At 45.8% G+C, this 13,777-nt stretch overlaps 1 protein-coding gene across 3 annotated transcripts in view; it reads left to right on the forward strand.

Annotated features, from left to right (window-relative positions):
• LOC129674691 (phospholipid-transporting ATPase ABCA3) overlaps positions 1–13,777 on the forward strand; it is a 53,358-nt gene that overhangs the window by 20,726 nt on the left and 18,855 nt on the right. For all 3 annotated transcript variants that reach the window (XM_055604838.1, XM_055604837.1, XM_055604839.1), the window contains 10 exons: positions 1,392–1,508; positions 1,772–1,892; positions 2,819–2,992; positions 7,471–7,652; positions 9,697–9,840; positions 10,209–10,338; positions 11,013–11,167; positions 11,409–11,564; positions 11,752–11,962; positions 13,222–13,372. In XM_055604838.1, coding sequence (XP_055460813.1) covers positions 1,392–1,508; positions 1,772–1,892; positions 2,819–2,992; positions 7,471–7,652; positions 9,697–9,840; positions 10,209–10,338; positions 11,013–11,167; positions 11,409–11,564; positions 11,752–11,962; positions 13,222–13,372 — 1,541 coding nt within the window. The remainder of the gene's footprint in view (positions 1–1,391; positions 1,509–1,771; positions 1,893–2,818; positions 2,993–7,470; positions 7,653–9,696; positions 9,841–10,208; positions 10,339–11,012; positions 11,168–11,408; positions 11,565–11,751; positions 11,963–13,221; positions 13,373–13,777) is intronic.

The following is a 13,777-nucleotide window of genomic DNA, read 5'->3' on the forward strand; positions in this document are numbered from 1 at the left end:
TTGGGGGGGTTGGTTTGATTCAGATTTTGGTTTTTCAAGACAGGGTTTCTCTGTGTTTCCTTGGCTGTCCTGGAACTCACTCTGTAGAGCAGGTTAGTCTTGAAGTCAGAGCTCCTCCTGCCTCTGCCTCCTGAGTGTTGGGATTAAAGCCGTGTGCACCACCTGCTGACTTCTTTGTTGTTTTGTTTTGTTTTTGTTTTACATTATCTTTCTAACTTTTTTCTTTCAAAAATTTTTCATATAATATACTTTGATTATGTTTTTCCTGTCCTCTGGATCCTCCAAGATCCTTCTGTTTTGTTTTGTTTTGTTTTTGTTTTCAGTGCTAGAAAAGGAATTCAGGGTCTCAGGAATGTAAGCACTCTACCTTTGAGCCACACTGCCAGCAAAAAGCTGAATTTTTACTTTACTCAGCCCCTGGCAGTTCAGCTTCAGAGTCCCAGAACCCATAGGCAGCATTGGTCAGTGGGAGCTTTCCTCAGGGTGCTTCCCAACAGCTTGATAAACAGGAAGGTGTGGGCAGAGTTGCTCTGCACCATCTTACCCTCTTCTTCCGCAGAGACAGAAAGTACCCTTCCCTGAAAGGGTTTTGGGCTTCTCCTTCAAAGTGGAAGGCAAATGAACGGATGCCCAGGTCTCTAAGTACATGTCCCCAGCCACAAACTGGTCACAGCCCAGGAGGCTGCTGTCAGTGTGGTCAGTGTGGCCTGCATAGTCTGTCTGCCAAATATGGGAGGGGCCAGGCCGGTGACTCTGGACCTTAAAGCCAGCTGCCACACTCATGGCTTCTGACAATCAGCTCAAGGAAAGTGAAGACTTGAGATCGTACTTTGGGAGTTTGGAACTTTTCTACAACATACAAAACATCCCTGAAGGATTCAGAATTCACCAGATTAGTATCTATTGGGTACCTGTGTCAGGACTAAATGACGCACAAGCAGAGAGGGGGATTTCCTGGCATGACAGAGATTAGTGAGCCCAGTGGGAAGGTGGACTGAGCTCTCATGAAGCAGAGCAGAGCCAGGCCATGCTGAGTAGTGGGCTGGGGGAGGGGCCAGACCATCATGACTTAGGAAGAAAGGGCAATTAATACTGATTGTTGGGGATAGTGTCCCAAATAGGGTAGCATGTGACAGTGATGAAAGGTAGGAAAGAGCTATACTCTTATACTACGGGACTAAGAGCTGCTGGACAAGAACTAGCCTGACAAACCACCACCTTCTGTCCCCTCACATGTGCTCTACAGCACAGGTGTCCTGGCCTCCCCTCCTGCTCTGTATATGGCACTGTATTTGTGTGAGCAGGCTGGCACACACGGGGGTGTCGGGAAGAGCTACCAGCATGTGGACAGGATGATGGCCTGGCTGTGTGATGCCTTCTCCCATTTGCAGGAGTATATGCGCATGATGGGGCTCAGCAGCTGGCTACACTGGAGTGCTTGGTTCCTCATGTTCTTCCTGTTCTTCCTCATCGTGGTCTCCTTCATGACCCTGCTGTTCTGTGTCAAAGTAAGTGTGGCTTCTGTGAGGGTTCTGGAAAGAAGGGGACACAGAGACCCCAGCACTCGCACCAAAGAACATTCATGGTCACTGGCCTTAGAGCAACTCTCTCCCTTGCTGGAGAAGATATGCAACACTTCCCATTGGCTGAAGCAAGGATACCTTCCCATCCAGCAGTGTCCCTGTGACCTGGACCTTTAGGCCCCTCCTAGTCCATTTCTGCCTTCCCTGCCTGACTCTGCCACTCTGGCTTGGGTCTGCCTCTCCCGCAGGTGAAAAAGGACATAGCAGTACTTTCAAACAGCGATCCCTCCCTGGTGCTGGCCTTCCTGGTGTGTTTTGCAATCTCCTCCATTTCCTTCAGCTTCATGGTCAGCACCTTCTTCAGTAAAGGTGAGTCCTGTTGTTCCCTTTAGGCCAGAGGATGGAGCTAATCCAAGTCTAGGGAAACTAAGGGATTTGTGCAAAGTTAAGGGGTCAAAGGATATGTATTTTGATGATCCAGAGGCTACATTGTTGGAAGAGAGAACCCCTGAAAGGCTGAGGGACAACATAACTGGTTCGAGGGAAAGGCAGAAAGGAAAACAGTGAAGCCCATGACAGGAGCCTCTTAGAACCCCCTGAAGAATCTTGACAGTGAATGAGGACAGAGAGCACCTGCTGTGTGGCCAGAGAGGAGAGGCAGGGTGCTTTAGGGCAAAGGGGAATTGGCAGAAGGCAAGTGTGCACACTGTAAGCTGCTAAGAATACTAGAAACAAAAGGTTTATCTCTCCCCTACACCCGTGATTGCTGGTACATTCAAGGTTGTTTCTACTCTTTGAGTTTTGTGTTCAGCTTGTTGTTTTTGGCTGTGTCTTCTCCCATGCTGCCTTCTCTCGGACAGAGAAAGCATCCAATAGGTTTTGGACCTCAGGTGGCTTAGACTATACAAACTACATTTCTCTTAGTTATTAACCTGATTTCTAAACTTGAAATGCTTTTAAATTTTTTCTAAAAGTTAGTATGTCTCAGGTCAGTCCATACCACACTGTGATTTCCCAAGCTCCCTATTAAGTAGTTTTATTGTTTTAAAAAACATAATAGTAGTTTAGTTGCTACTTTATATTCAAGCTATTGCCAGCCTGTTTTATCTGTGCATATTTTTGTATATGTACTGCTTCAGGTGGGCAGAAGATCTGCACGAGAGGCCTAACAATGCCAGAAGAAGCTGTAGTCCCCCAGTGCTGGGATTTGGGTGGGATGGGGCTCTTTCTGACCATTGTCACTCCTACAAGTCTCCTGGCAAATTTATGGCTCCCCATGCTCCTTCTTCCCACAGCCAACATAGCAGCAGCCGTGGGTGGCTTCCTGTACTTCTTCACCTACACCCCCTACTTTTTTGTGGCTCCTCGGTACAACTGGATGACACTGAGTCAAAAGCTCTTGTCCTGTCTCCTGTCTAATGTTGCCATGGCAATGGGAGCCCAGCTCATAGGAAAATTTGAAGCCAAAGGTGAGTCTTGTTCTTAATAAGTCCTCACATCACCATTTACAGCTCAGGGAGCATCTTGTCAAAACGGTTCCCAGCAGTTAGACTCACCTCAGGTAAAAAGCAAGCTGACTGGAACACCTGAGCTAGGCCTTCATCAACAGACAAGCACTGAGTGCGTACAGATAGCTAGCTTGGCCCTAGGTTGATGGGGAAGATGCTCAGATAATGTCAATAGAAACCAAATAAAACTAAGGGCTAAAAAGCCCAGAGATGGTGGTCATCCAAACTGCTCTGTCCAATGACTGGATTTTACCAGTTGGTTTTTATAGTCTCTTTAGTCTCTTCCTACTTCTGTTTTTTTTTTTTTTAATGCATTTTTATTTTCAATTGTGTGTGTGTGTGTGTGTGTGTGTGTGTGTGTGTGTGTGTGTGTGTTTAGGGGGTGTGCATATGTGAGTGAAGGTGCAACAGAGTCAAGAAAAAGGTATCAGATTGCCTGCAGCTAGAGTTAACAAGGGATTGTGAACCATCTGATGTGGCTGCTGGGAATTCAACTCCAGTCCTTTAGGGAGAGCAGCAAATGCTCTTAAGCCATCTTACCATCCCCTTTAATAACTTTTTAATTATATTTTTATTTGTTTGTTTTGTTATTGTTTTTCAAGACAGGGTTTCTCTGTGTAGCCTTTGGCTGTATCATAACTCACTGTATAGAACAGGCTGGCCTCGAAGTCCCAGCTGCCTCTGCCTCCCGAGTGCTGGGATTAAAGGAGTATGCCACTACTGCCCAGCTACATTTTTTTTTATCATGAATGTGTGTTTGCACACAAGGGCATTCATGTGCCATAGAGCATGTATGGTGGTCAGCAGACAACTTTCAGGCTCCATTTTCTCCTTTCACAATGTGAGTTCCTTCCACCATGTGAGTTTGGGAATAGAACTCAAGTCATCAGAATTGGCAGTAGTGCCTATGTCCCCTGAGTCAGCTCTTTTTCTTCTTGACACTTCTAGAATTGTTGCACAAGATATCTCAAGGCCAGGGAATTCTGAGGTCTTTGAGTCAGCTCTCAGTTTTGGTGAGTAAAGGGTTAGTTTGTCATCCTCCCTAGTACTTCCTGCAACAGTTGGTGCTGGAGGCAGGGAATCCTGAGAGAGAAACCGGTTATAGTCCAGGAAAGTTTTTTTTTTTTAAACATTTTTATTTATCTATCTATCTATTATACAATGTTCTGCCTGTATGTACACCTGCACACCAGAAGAGGGCACTAGATATCATTATAGATGGTTGCAAGCCACCATGTGGTTGCTGGGAATTGAACTCAGGACCTTTGGAAGAACAGCCAGTGATCTTAACCTCTGAGCCATCTCTCCAGCCCCAGGAAAGTCTTTTTCTGATTTTTATGAAATTTTGTGACTTGAAATATCATGGAGGCCAAATAAAACACTTTCAGGGACTGACTTTGACTTGTGAACCACTACTTTTGTAAAGCCCATGGTGAATACTGGAATTTCAGGGGCTCCAAGCCTCTGAACATCATCTCCTCTTATGGCAAAATCCCATGTGATTTCTGGATAGATCCAACCCCTCTTACAGAGAACACTGCAGAGGGAACCATAGATTGAGACCTGGCTCTACTTCTCCTGTTTGCAGGAGAGTTGAGGATGTGTGAGTAGCCAGCTCCACTGCCCAGCTGATAATCTACCTTTCAGAGGACTCACCTGGGATTATTTAAAATGATCTTGGCTCTTCCCTGCCTAGATGTTCTCTTAGGCCAAATGTTCTCATTTATTCTGGTCATATGCCTTTGTCTGTTTGTATTACTATCACAAAAAACCTGAGACTGGGTAGCTTGTGAAGAAAATTTATTTCTCATAGTTCTGGAAGCTAGCAAATCTTACCTAGTAAGAGCTTAGTGGTGCTTCCAAGATGGCACCATGAATGTTGCCCCTCACAAAGCAGGAGATAGAGAGAAAAAACATTCCTGTAGGACCTTTTTATGACAGCTTTGTCCGTTTATGAGGGCTATCTCTCACACTGTTTCCCTAGGAACTAAATTTATAACAAATAAACTTATAGCCATGCATTTAAGCCATCCCACTGATCAAGGGAATTATAGCACTAAGGAAGTTGAAGCAGGATTGTTGGGATTTTGAGGCCACTTGAACCACATGGTGAGTTCCACTCCTGGGCTAGAGTGAAACCCTGTCTTATTAAACAAAACAAAAACAAACAGCAACAACAACAAAACAGCTAACATTTATGAATGTCTGGGTTTGTTCTGTAGCACTGCATAAAACCAGATATATGTCTGCAGTCCCAGCACCAAGGGGATGGAGGCAGGAAGATCAAGAGGTCAGGAAATGAGGTTTATATGTTTTTAGCATTAGTAGCCTACTGACAAAATGTAGACTTTGTAAATTAGCAGAACTTCCAAGTCCTCTAGTACTTTTTTTAAAAAGCCTTTTCCAGCCTGCAGAGATGGATCCATATTCAAGAATGCCTGCTGCTCTTTTAGAGGACCTTGTTCAGTTCCAAGTATTCACACCAGGCAGCTCCCAACAGTCTGTAATTCCAACTACAGGGGATCTGAAACCTCTGGCCTCCTTAAACACCCGAACTCACAGGCAGACATGCATACCTACCTACACATAATTAAAAATAATAAAAATCAATGTTTTTTTAGAAGTATTAAAAACTAAAAGGCCATTTCCAAAGAGGAAACTCGTTGTATGATGCCTCTTTTTTTTTTTCAAAGTTGCATAGTGATGTTTTGTTTTTCAAGACAGGGTGTCTCTGTGTAGCTTTAGCTTTCCTGGAACTCACTCTGTAGACCAGGCTGGCCTAGAACTCACAGAGATCCACCTGTCTCTGCCTCCCACAGGAGGTCCTACAGGAATGTTTTTTCTCTCTATCTCCTGCTCTGTGAGGGGCAACATTCATGGTGCCATCTTGGAAGCACCACTAAGCTCTTACTAGGTAAGATTTGCTAGCTTCCAGAACTATGAGAAATAAATTTTCTTCATAAGCTACCCAGTCTCAGGTTTTTTGTGGTAGAATTGCTGGAGCCTGCCAGCAGAGTCGGACATTTCCTGAGTGGGGAGTGAGGATTGAAATATTTAAAGCAAAGTCACACTACGTACAGGATGGGCTCGAGAGGGCTGCCAGTAAGACTGCAGCGTGAGTTTATTCCACAATTCCTTTTTATAGGCAAAGCAAAAACAAGTCACATCAATACAAGAAAGAAGTTGGTGGAACTGCCAAACTTGCTTTCTAAAACTACTTCCCTATAGCAGAGATGGTCCAAGGTCACACAAACAAGTTTTAAGGAACTTGGTGAAACTTCCTCTTTTCTCTGTCTCGAGGTGAAGGCCAGGGTCAAAACATGTTTTTCACGGTTTTCTTAAGCAGCTTGACAAACAAGCAGCTCTGCCCATAGGGTGAAAGGCAGTGCACCACCACCAACTCCTGGCCATAGTGACTTTTCTTGAAACAGTCTCTAGCCTATGAGGGTAAGTGTTCACCAAGGCTTTAGAGGGGAGACATTTCCATCCAGGGTCCTCCAACCAGCAGTACACCTTTAGACACTTAGGTCCAGGCCTGCACAGACTGCAACACTGCTGTATCATAGTGAGCTTTGTAGAGCTTCACATTAGTTTTGAGTTCTCCCAGTTTCATTGGTTACATTGACTTAACACCAAATCTTTCTTTTTTATGCATTTGTGTACATGTGTATACACATATGCATATATGTATGTATATGTATACATGTAATTAACCAACGAAATGTAAACCCATATATTCAGTTCATAAGCTTTTAAAATTGTAAATATGTATTATGTGTGTATGTGTGTGTGTTGCCTACATTTATTTGTGTCTATGGGACACATGTATGCATTACCTGCAGAGGCCAAAAGAAGGGGCTAGATCTCCTGGAACTGGAATTACAGAGGGCTGTTAGCCACCAGGTTGGTGCTAGGCATCAAACTGAGGTTGTGGGGAAGAAGTGCCATTGCTGTTAACCTCTGAGCCATCTCTCCACCTCTAGTTCACAAGCTTTTGATAGTTATGTAACTTACTGATTCTTTTAACTTACCTTTGTCTTCAAAATTTGAAGAAAGTTGGTGAGGGGATGGGATGTAGCTCAATTGGTAGTGTTTACCTAGGGTTCAATTCCTGACGCAGCAATAGCTGAGGGTGACAGTACACACTTGTAATATCAGCACTTGGGAAGTGGAACCAAAAGGATGATTAGTTCAAGATCATTCTAAGCTACACAGTGAGTTTGGGGTCAGACTGGAGTACAAGAGACTCTGTTTAAAAAAAAAAAAAAAAGACATGAACATTATCAGATTTGTTAAAAACCCAGAAATTAAGTCATGCTGACTTCACAGTGACAGCACGGGGCAAATATGCATATAGGCATGAATACATGTGTCATCAATGGCTTCAGGGGCTCGCCAGCTCAAACAGCTCAGGACTATTTTTCTGATGCACCCTCCAGGAACTGGAATCCAGTGGCGTGACCTCCTGACCCCTGTCAATGTGGATGATGATTTCTGCTTTGGACAAGTGCTGGGGATGCTGCTGCTGGACTCGGTACTCTATGGCCTGGTGACCTGGTACGTGGAGGCTGTCTTCCCAGGACAGTTTGGCGTGCCCCAGCCCTGGTACTTCTTCCTTATGGTGAGTGCTGATGCCCCTGTTCTTCAAGCAGGCCACTTCTTTGGGGAACAGAGGTGTCCCCAGCACTCACTTGGGACCCCTTTGAGTCCCAGAGTGTGACACTTGCAAAGGCCTGGGATAGAAAACTCTGACCTGTGCATGTGTCCTGAGGGCCCTTAAGATTTGTTCAAAGAGATGACCTGACCCACCCCAGGGTCTGAGACAAAGGGACCCAGAGACTGATGTACATAGCCTCTGCTGCTCCAAGCTCACTTCTTTGTTCATGAAAAATCTTTACTTTTTTAAAATAATACCAAGGTTTGCTGGGCAGTAGTAGCACAGACCTTTAATCCCCATATGTGGGAGGCAGGCAGATCTCTTTGAGTTTGAGGCCTGCTCTACAGAATGAGTTCCAGGACCACCAGGGCTACCCGGAGAAAACCTGTCTCAGAAAAACAAAATCATAATCATGATACTGATGTTTAAGCCAGGGCCTTGCATATACTAGCCAAGCACTCCAATATTGAGCTATATCCCCAACATAAAAACAAATGTCTTACTAGGTTTTCTGCCTACAAAACAATAAAGGTTTTTTGGGGATGTGGCCATCCCCAAAAAACAGTATTACAGATGTGCCTCTGTAATACTTTTCTCATTGACAAAAACAACTAACAAAAGCATCTTAAGTAAAGAAGGTTTTATCCTGGTTTGTAGTTCGGGGGATACATTTTACTATTTTGTAGTCAGGGAGGTTGAGGCAACAGGAACATGCTGCACACTGTCTCTCCAGGAAGCAGAAGCAGATAGCGTGAATGCTGGTGTTCAGCTCATTTCCCCCTTTTTCTTCAGTCATGAGGTGGATGGTACAACCTATATTTAATGTGGGTCTTCCCACCCCACTACCCAAGCTAGACGCTCCCTCAGAGACACACCCAGAAGTTTGTCTCCTAGGTGATTCCAGGGGCTGTCACATTGACAGTACTAATCTCTGTACCTTTTCAGTGTCCTGTGCACTTCCTACCTGGCCCCTGTAGACATTTGCTTGGTAAAAGTGGGCTATAGCATGACAGAGATGGTGCACACTTTTAATCCCAGTGCTCGGAAGGCAGAGGCAGGCAGATCTCTGTGAGTTCAAGGCCAGGTTGGTCTACAGAATGAGTTTCAGGACAGCCAGGGCTACACAGAAAAACCCTGACTCAAAAAAAAAACAACAACAAAAAAGATCAAACAAACTTTTATCTAACCATACTTATAAATGCATTGTCATCTCAGAAATGTATTTTTACATATAACTTTCTTATGAGTGAACCTTGTCATGATGATATAGAATCCCCGTATAAGGTTTCACCATCACATACTAGCAGTTTTCAATGGATAATTTGGTCCACTTTTCTTTATTCAGCAAGTATTTATCAAATGTCAGTTGGAGTATTTCATCAAATGCAAGTTGACACTTATTGTTAGAGACAGACGTTACTCTTATCTATAGCTGTAGAGGGAAAGTACTACCATTAAACTGTGGCATTTTGTTCTGTGAAGCCATTCTGACTCCACAGTCACTTTAAATGTGAGATGTGTTTCCAGTAATACCAGTGCAGTGTGCCTCTGTATACTGTGAGCAGAACAGGTCCTCACCAGGCAGCTCACCCTCTAGTGCCCCTATCCACAGGGAGCCTGTCACTAGTGAGGAGACAGAGTGCTGAGACACAGCCCCTTTCCCCTTAGGCTCTGACAGTGCTCTGGACTGGGATGCTCAATAATGTCTCTTTTCACCATTGACAAGTTTCCTTTTCTCTCTGTTAAATTTCAATTTCACAATAGTCCACTCTTGTGCCCATTTACCAGATCAGGAAGGCAAGAGTTAGAGATTTCCCATGTATAATCAAATTAAGAAATGTGCTGAAATTCAGTCTGAAATGGTGTTTTCTCTTCAGTAATATGCCCTGTGGTTAAGGCTGGGGTCATGTTGTTATGCGCGTTAAGTGTGTCAGTGGTAGTTACTTTGCTGATCACAAACAAAATGGACTGATACTAATGACTTGACACCCATGTGCCTCCATCCCAGCCCTCCTACTGGTGTGGGAGCCCAAGAACTGTCGTAGGGAAAGAGGAAGAAGACAGTGACCCAGAAAAAGCTCTCAGAACCGAGTACTTTGAAGCTGAGCCGGAGGACCTGGTAGCCGGGATCAAGATCAAGCATCTTTCCAAGGTGAGGCCTTGAGGGCAGACTGATCAGATGCAGGCACTCTCTCCAGGCCTGGCTCCCTCCAGCTGTCCTGAGTACCTGAAGGAGGAGGATACAGATCGTCCCTCCACATCTGGCCCCATGCTGTCTGGCATTGTGGTGTTGTGACATTGTGACCATGGTCCTGCTTGCACCTCTCATAGCTTCTCAGTAAATGCTCAGTGGATGCACAGTGACAACAGGAAGGATGTAGCCTTTGCCCCACAATTCTGTTCTGTGTGTTGAATCAGGTACCTGGCTTAGTATCCTGAGATATTAGGGTCATGTTTCAAAGGAAAAGGAAGGCCCCAAGGGCCACAGGAAGTCAAGGAAACCCTCTGCCTTTCCTGCAGGTGTTCCAAGTGGGTAATAAGGACAAGATGGGCATCAGAGACCTGAATCTGAACCTGTATGAAGGACAGATAACAGTCCTACTGGGCCACAACGGTGCTGGGAAGACCACGACTATGTCCATGTTGACAGGTGAGAAGTCGCTCCATGTCCAGCTGTGACTGGCAGGCCCTTCTCCTCTGTCTGCTTTATATCAGCCACAGATTTGTTTTCTCATATGGCTTTCACTCTTTCCCTGTGAGAAGTGAGATATGTTTATACCCAGTAAATTGATCCACCCCACTCCAGACCCACTGATGTGAGTCAGTGGTGGAGTAATTATCTGGTACTCATTGAGCCCTCCCTACATTCAGTACCCATGGTGAAAAGTAGGGAGTAAAAGGAGGAAAGGAGGGGTCTTTTCATCCCTAGTGTATTTCACCCATCTGGAATGATTTCTGCCTTCCTGAAACACTACGGTGCTTGTCAGTAACACACAACTTGATCTTGAGAATGGAGCTTATGATAGTAATGGATTCAGTATCTACACACACTTCTGTGAGAGACAGAGCCAGAAAGAATGAGAATGAGTTTCTTCTTTATGACCAAGTGGTGTGCCTTGTAACAGAGCTGGGGCTGCATCTTCTATCTTCTACTGCTCTGCAGGACAAAGCCTAACATGGGAGAATGCAGGGTCCAGGAACTCTCATGGATAAGATCCTCAGTAAAATGAGGGGAGTGGGTTAAGAGAGTCAAGGGGGGCATTGTACCTTGCACAAGTAAACAAGATTTTCATGATGAATTTGGGCTCTTTGGTTTGGCTACAGGTCTCTTTCCCCCTACCAGTGGACATGCGTATATTCATGGGTATGAAATTTCCCAAGACATGGCTCAAATACGGAAGAATCTGGGCCTGTGTCCCCAGCATGATGTCCTGTTTGACAACCTGACAGTTGCAGAACATCTTTACTTCTACGCACAGGTAAGTGTGTGTGGGGTGACTGTTCCCTTGCTCATATACCTAGGGTTCTGCAACTGCAGTGTGCCATTAGCCTCACAGCAGTGTCTTCTGAGGAGCTCTTTCATAGAAGCAAGGGTAATTGTGGGGAGATAAGCAGAGTCCACAATGCCCAGGGAAGACATCTCTTGAGCTAGAGAACTTGCTGGATGCTTTAGCTCCGTCATACCACCTGTCTTATATCTTCTCATTCCCTGCCTTTCAGCTTAAAGGCCTGCCTCTCCAGAAGTGTCCCGAAGAGGTCAAGCATATGTTGCATATCCTCAGCCTGGAGGACAAGCGGGACTTGCGGTCCAAGTTCCTGAGTGGGGGGATGAAGCGCAAGCTCTCCATCGGCATCGCCCTCATAGCCGGTTCTAAGGTATAGGGCAGGGGTCTGGCCTAATGATGTAGCTGAGTCAGGCTCCCACACAAGGACAAACAGGGGTGGTGACGACAGTTCAGCAAACTGCCAAATCAAGCTGCAGAAGGCCACCCAGCTAGGCCATCCTGAGCCTGAGATATGACTCTATCATTGTTACAAGGCTTCATTCACCTTTGCCCTCCAGGTATTGATGTTAGATGAACCCACCTCGGGCATGGATGCAGTGTCCAGAAGGGCTGTTTGGGACCTTCTTCAGCAGCAGAAGAGTGACCGCACCATCCTGCTGACCACTCACTTCATGGATGAAGCTGACTTGCTGGGAGACCGCATCGCCATCTTGGCCAAAGGGGAGCTACAATGCTGTGGGTCATCACTGTTTCTCAAGCAGAGATATGGTGAGCAGTGTGAAGGAGACCAGGCAGCCTCCATCTCATGGCAGGGTCAGCGCCACTACCCTCTGTGAAGGATTCAGACAGTAGCTGGGCAAGGCCATCTTTAAACTTTCTCTTCCGTTGTCCAACGCAGAGGTTTGTGGGAATAGTAAAGCAGAGTATCTTGAGTGGTGGGTCTCTTGTTAAGCCACAACAGAACTACCAGGATCAGGAATCTGTGGGAGTAGACAAGAGTTCTGTGAGAGGTCACTGGTGCTTTCCTACATGAGCAGTATTGACTGCACGGTCCAGGCCAGCAGGTGAAGTCATAAGCCAGGAGTCAACCACCTTGCTGTGTGGAATGCCTGGCTTTGTGTCTGTCACCTCCTGGTCTAGCATTATATGCCTGTCTCCTACCCTCATACCAGAGTACTCCTCCCCCACAGAATGCCCCATGGTTCACACCTTACCTCTCCTATGCCAAGCACATACCCCTAGATAGCCCCAGTATAGCCAGAGCAGGCTAGAGAGGGTCCCCATCTAAGCACATGTGCCTAATGAAGATACTAGGGTTCTTTTTCCAAGAAAGAGTGTCTTCTGTTCATCTCTAATAGGGCCTCAAGAGTTTTGCTTGCTATTTCTTGCCTGTCCGCTCAGTTAGCCAAGCCATTGATTGTCCTGGGTCCAACACCCTTGTCTCTTAAGGGAACAAGAAAGGGCCATTTCCTGCAAAGTATTATTGGATAAGAAGCTGAATGGGAGCCGGGTGCAGAGGCTCATGCCTGTAATCCCAGCGCTCAGGAGGCAGAGGCAGGCAGATCTCAGTGAAATTGAGGCCAGCCTCGTCTACAAAGCAAGCTCAGGACAGCCAAGGCTACACAAAGAAAGTCTGTCTTAAAAAAAAAAAAAAGCAACTTGTTGTGTGTGGTATAGTCCCATGGCTCCTCCTGTGTCTCTTCCTTGCAGCCATGATAAGCTTGAAATCTACAGTACAGTCACAGGTACTCAGAGCATTGCTGTACTTTGATCTTCAGGGAGGCTCTGGCTTCCAGTATGTATACCTGGATACACTCAGTGACCCAACCTCCCCTGCACTTCCTCAAATAGGTTGTGGGAGGTAACACATGCACTGCAATGAAGAGGCTGAGATGCATTTGTTCTGGCCCAGATGTACCCAGTTGTGTAAATGCCTTCCCATAGTCCTGCCCGATTGAGTCACAGAGATGTGGCCTGTAGAAAAAGTGGAACCACCAAAGGCCTAACACTTGGTCCACATGTTCCAGGAGCTGGCTACCACATGACACTGGTAAAAGAGCCACACTGCAATTCTGAAAGTATCTCTCAGCTAGTTCACCACCATGTCCCCAATGCCATGCTGGAGAGCCATGCTGGGGCTGAGCTGTCCTTTATTCTTCCCAAGGAAAGCACACACAGGTACGTATCCTAAGGAGTACACAGGTACAGACCCAGGAAGGCCCCATGGCTCTGGGGGCTCTGTGCCTCCTCTGTTATGACTACCGGGTATCTCTCATCCCTTGGGCCAGGATGGGGGTGTGTGGAGCTGAAGCATCTACTGGGCTGATTTTACCTACTGATTATTACTGCAGAGACATATTGCTTATACCTGAGGAGGACAGACATACATAGACAGGGTTAAAAAGCATTCACTTCTTGCTTGCATTCATACCCACACTGGACTCCCTTCTAACACCAGCTTGAATATATAAAAGCTATTGCCGGGGCTGGAGAGATGGCTCAGAGGTTAGGAGCACTGGCTATTCTTCCAAAGGTCCTGAGTTCAATTCCCAGCACCCACATGGTGGCTCACAACCATCTATA

This window comes from Psammomys obesus, unplaced genomic scaffold (genome assembly GCF_907164565.1).
Source record: "Psammomys obesus unplaced genomic scaffold, mPsaObe1.curated_primary_1811, whole genome shotgun sequence".
In the NCBI taxonomy this organism is placed as follows: Eukaryota; Metazoa; Chordata; class Mammalia; order Rodentia; family Muridae; genus Psammomys; species Psammomys obesus.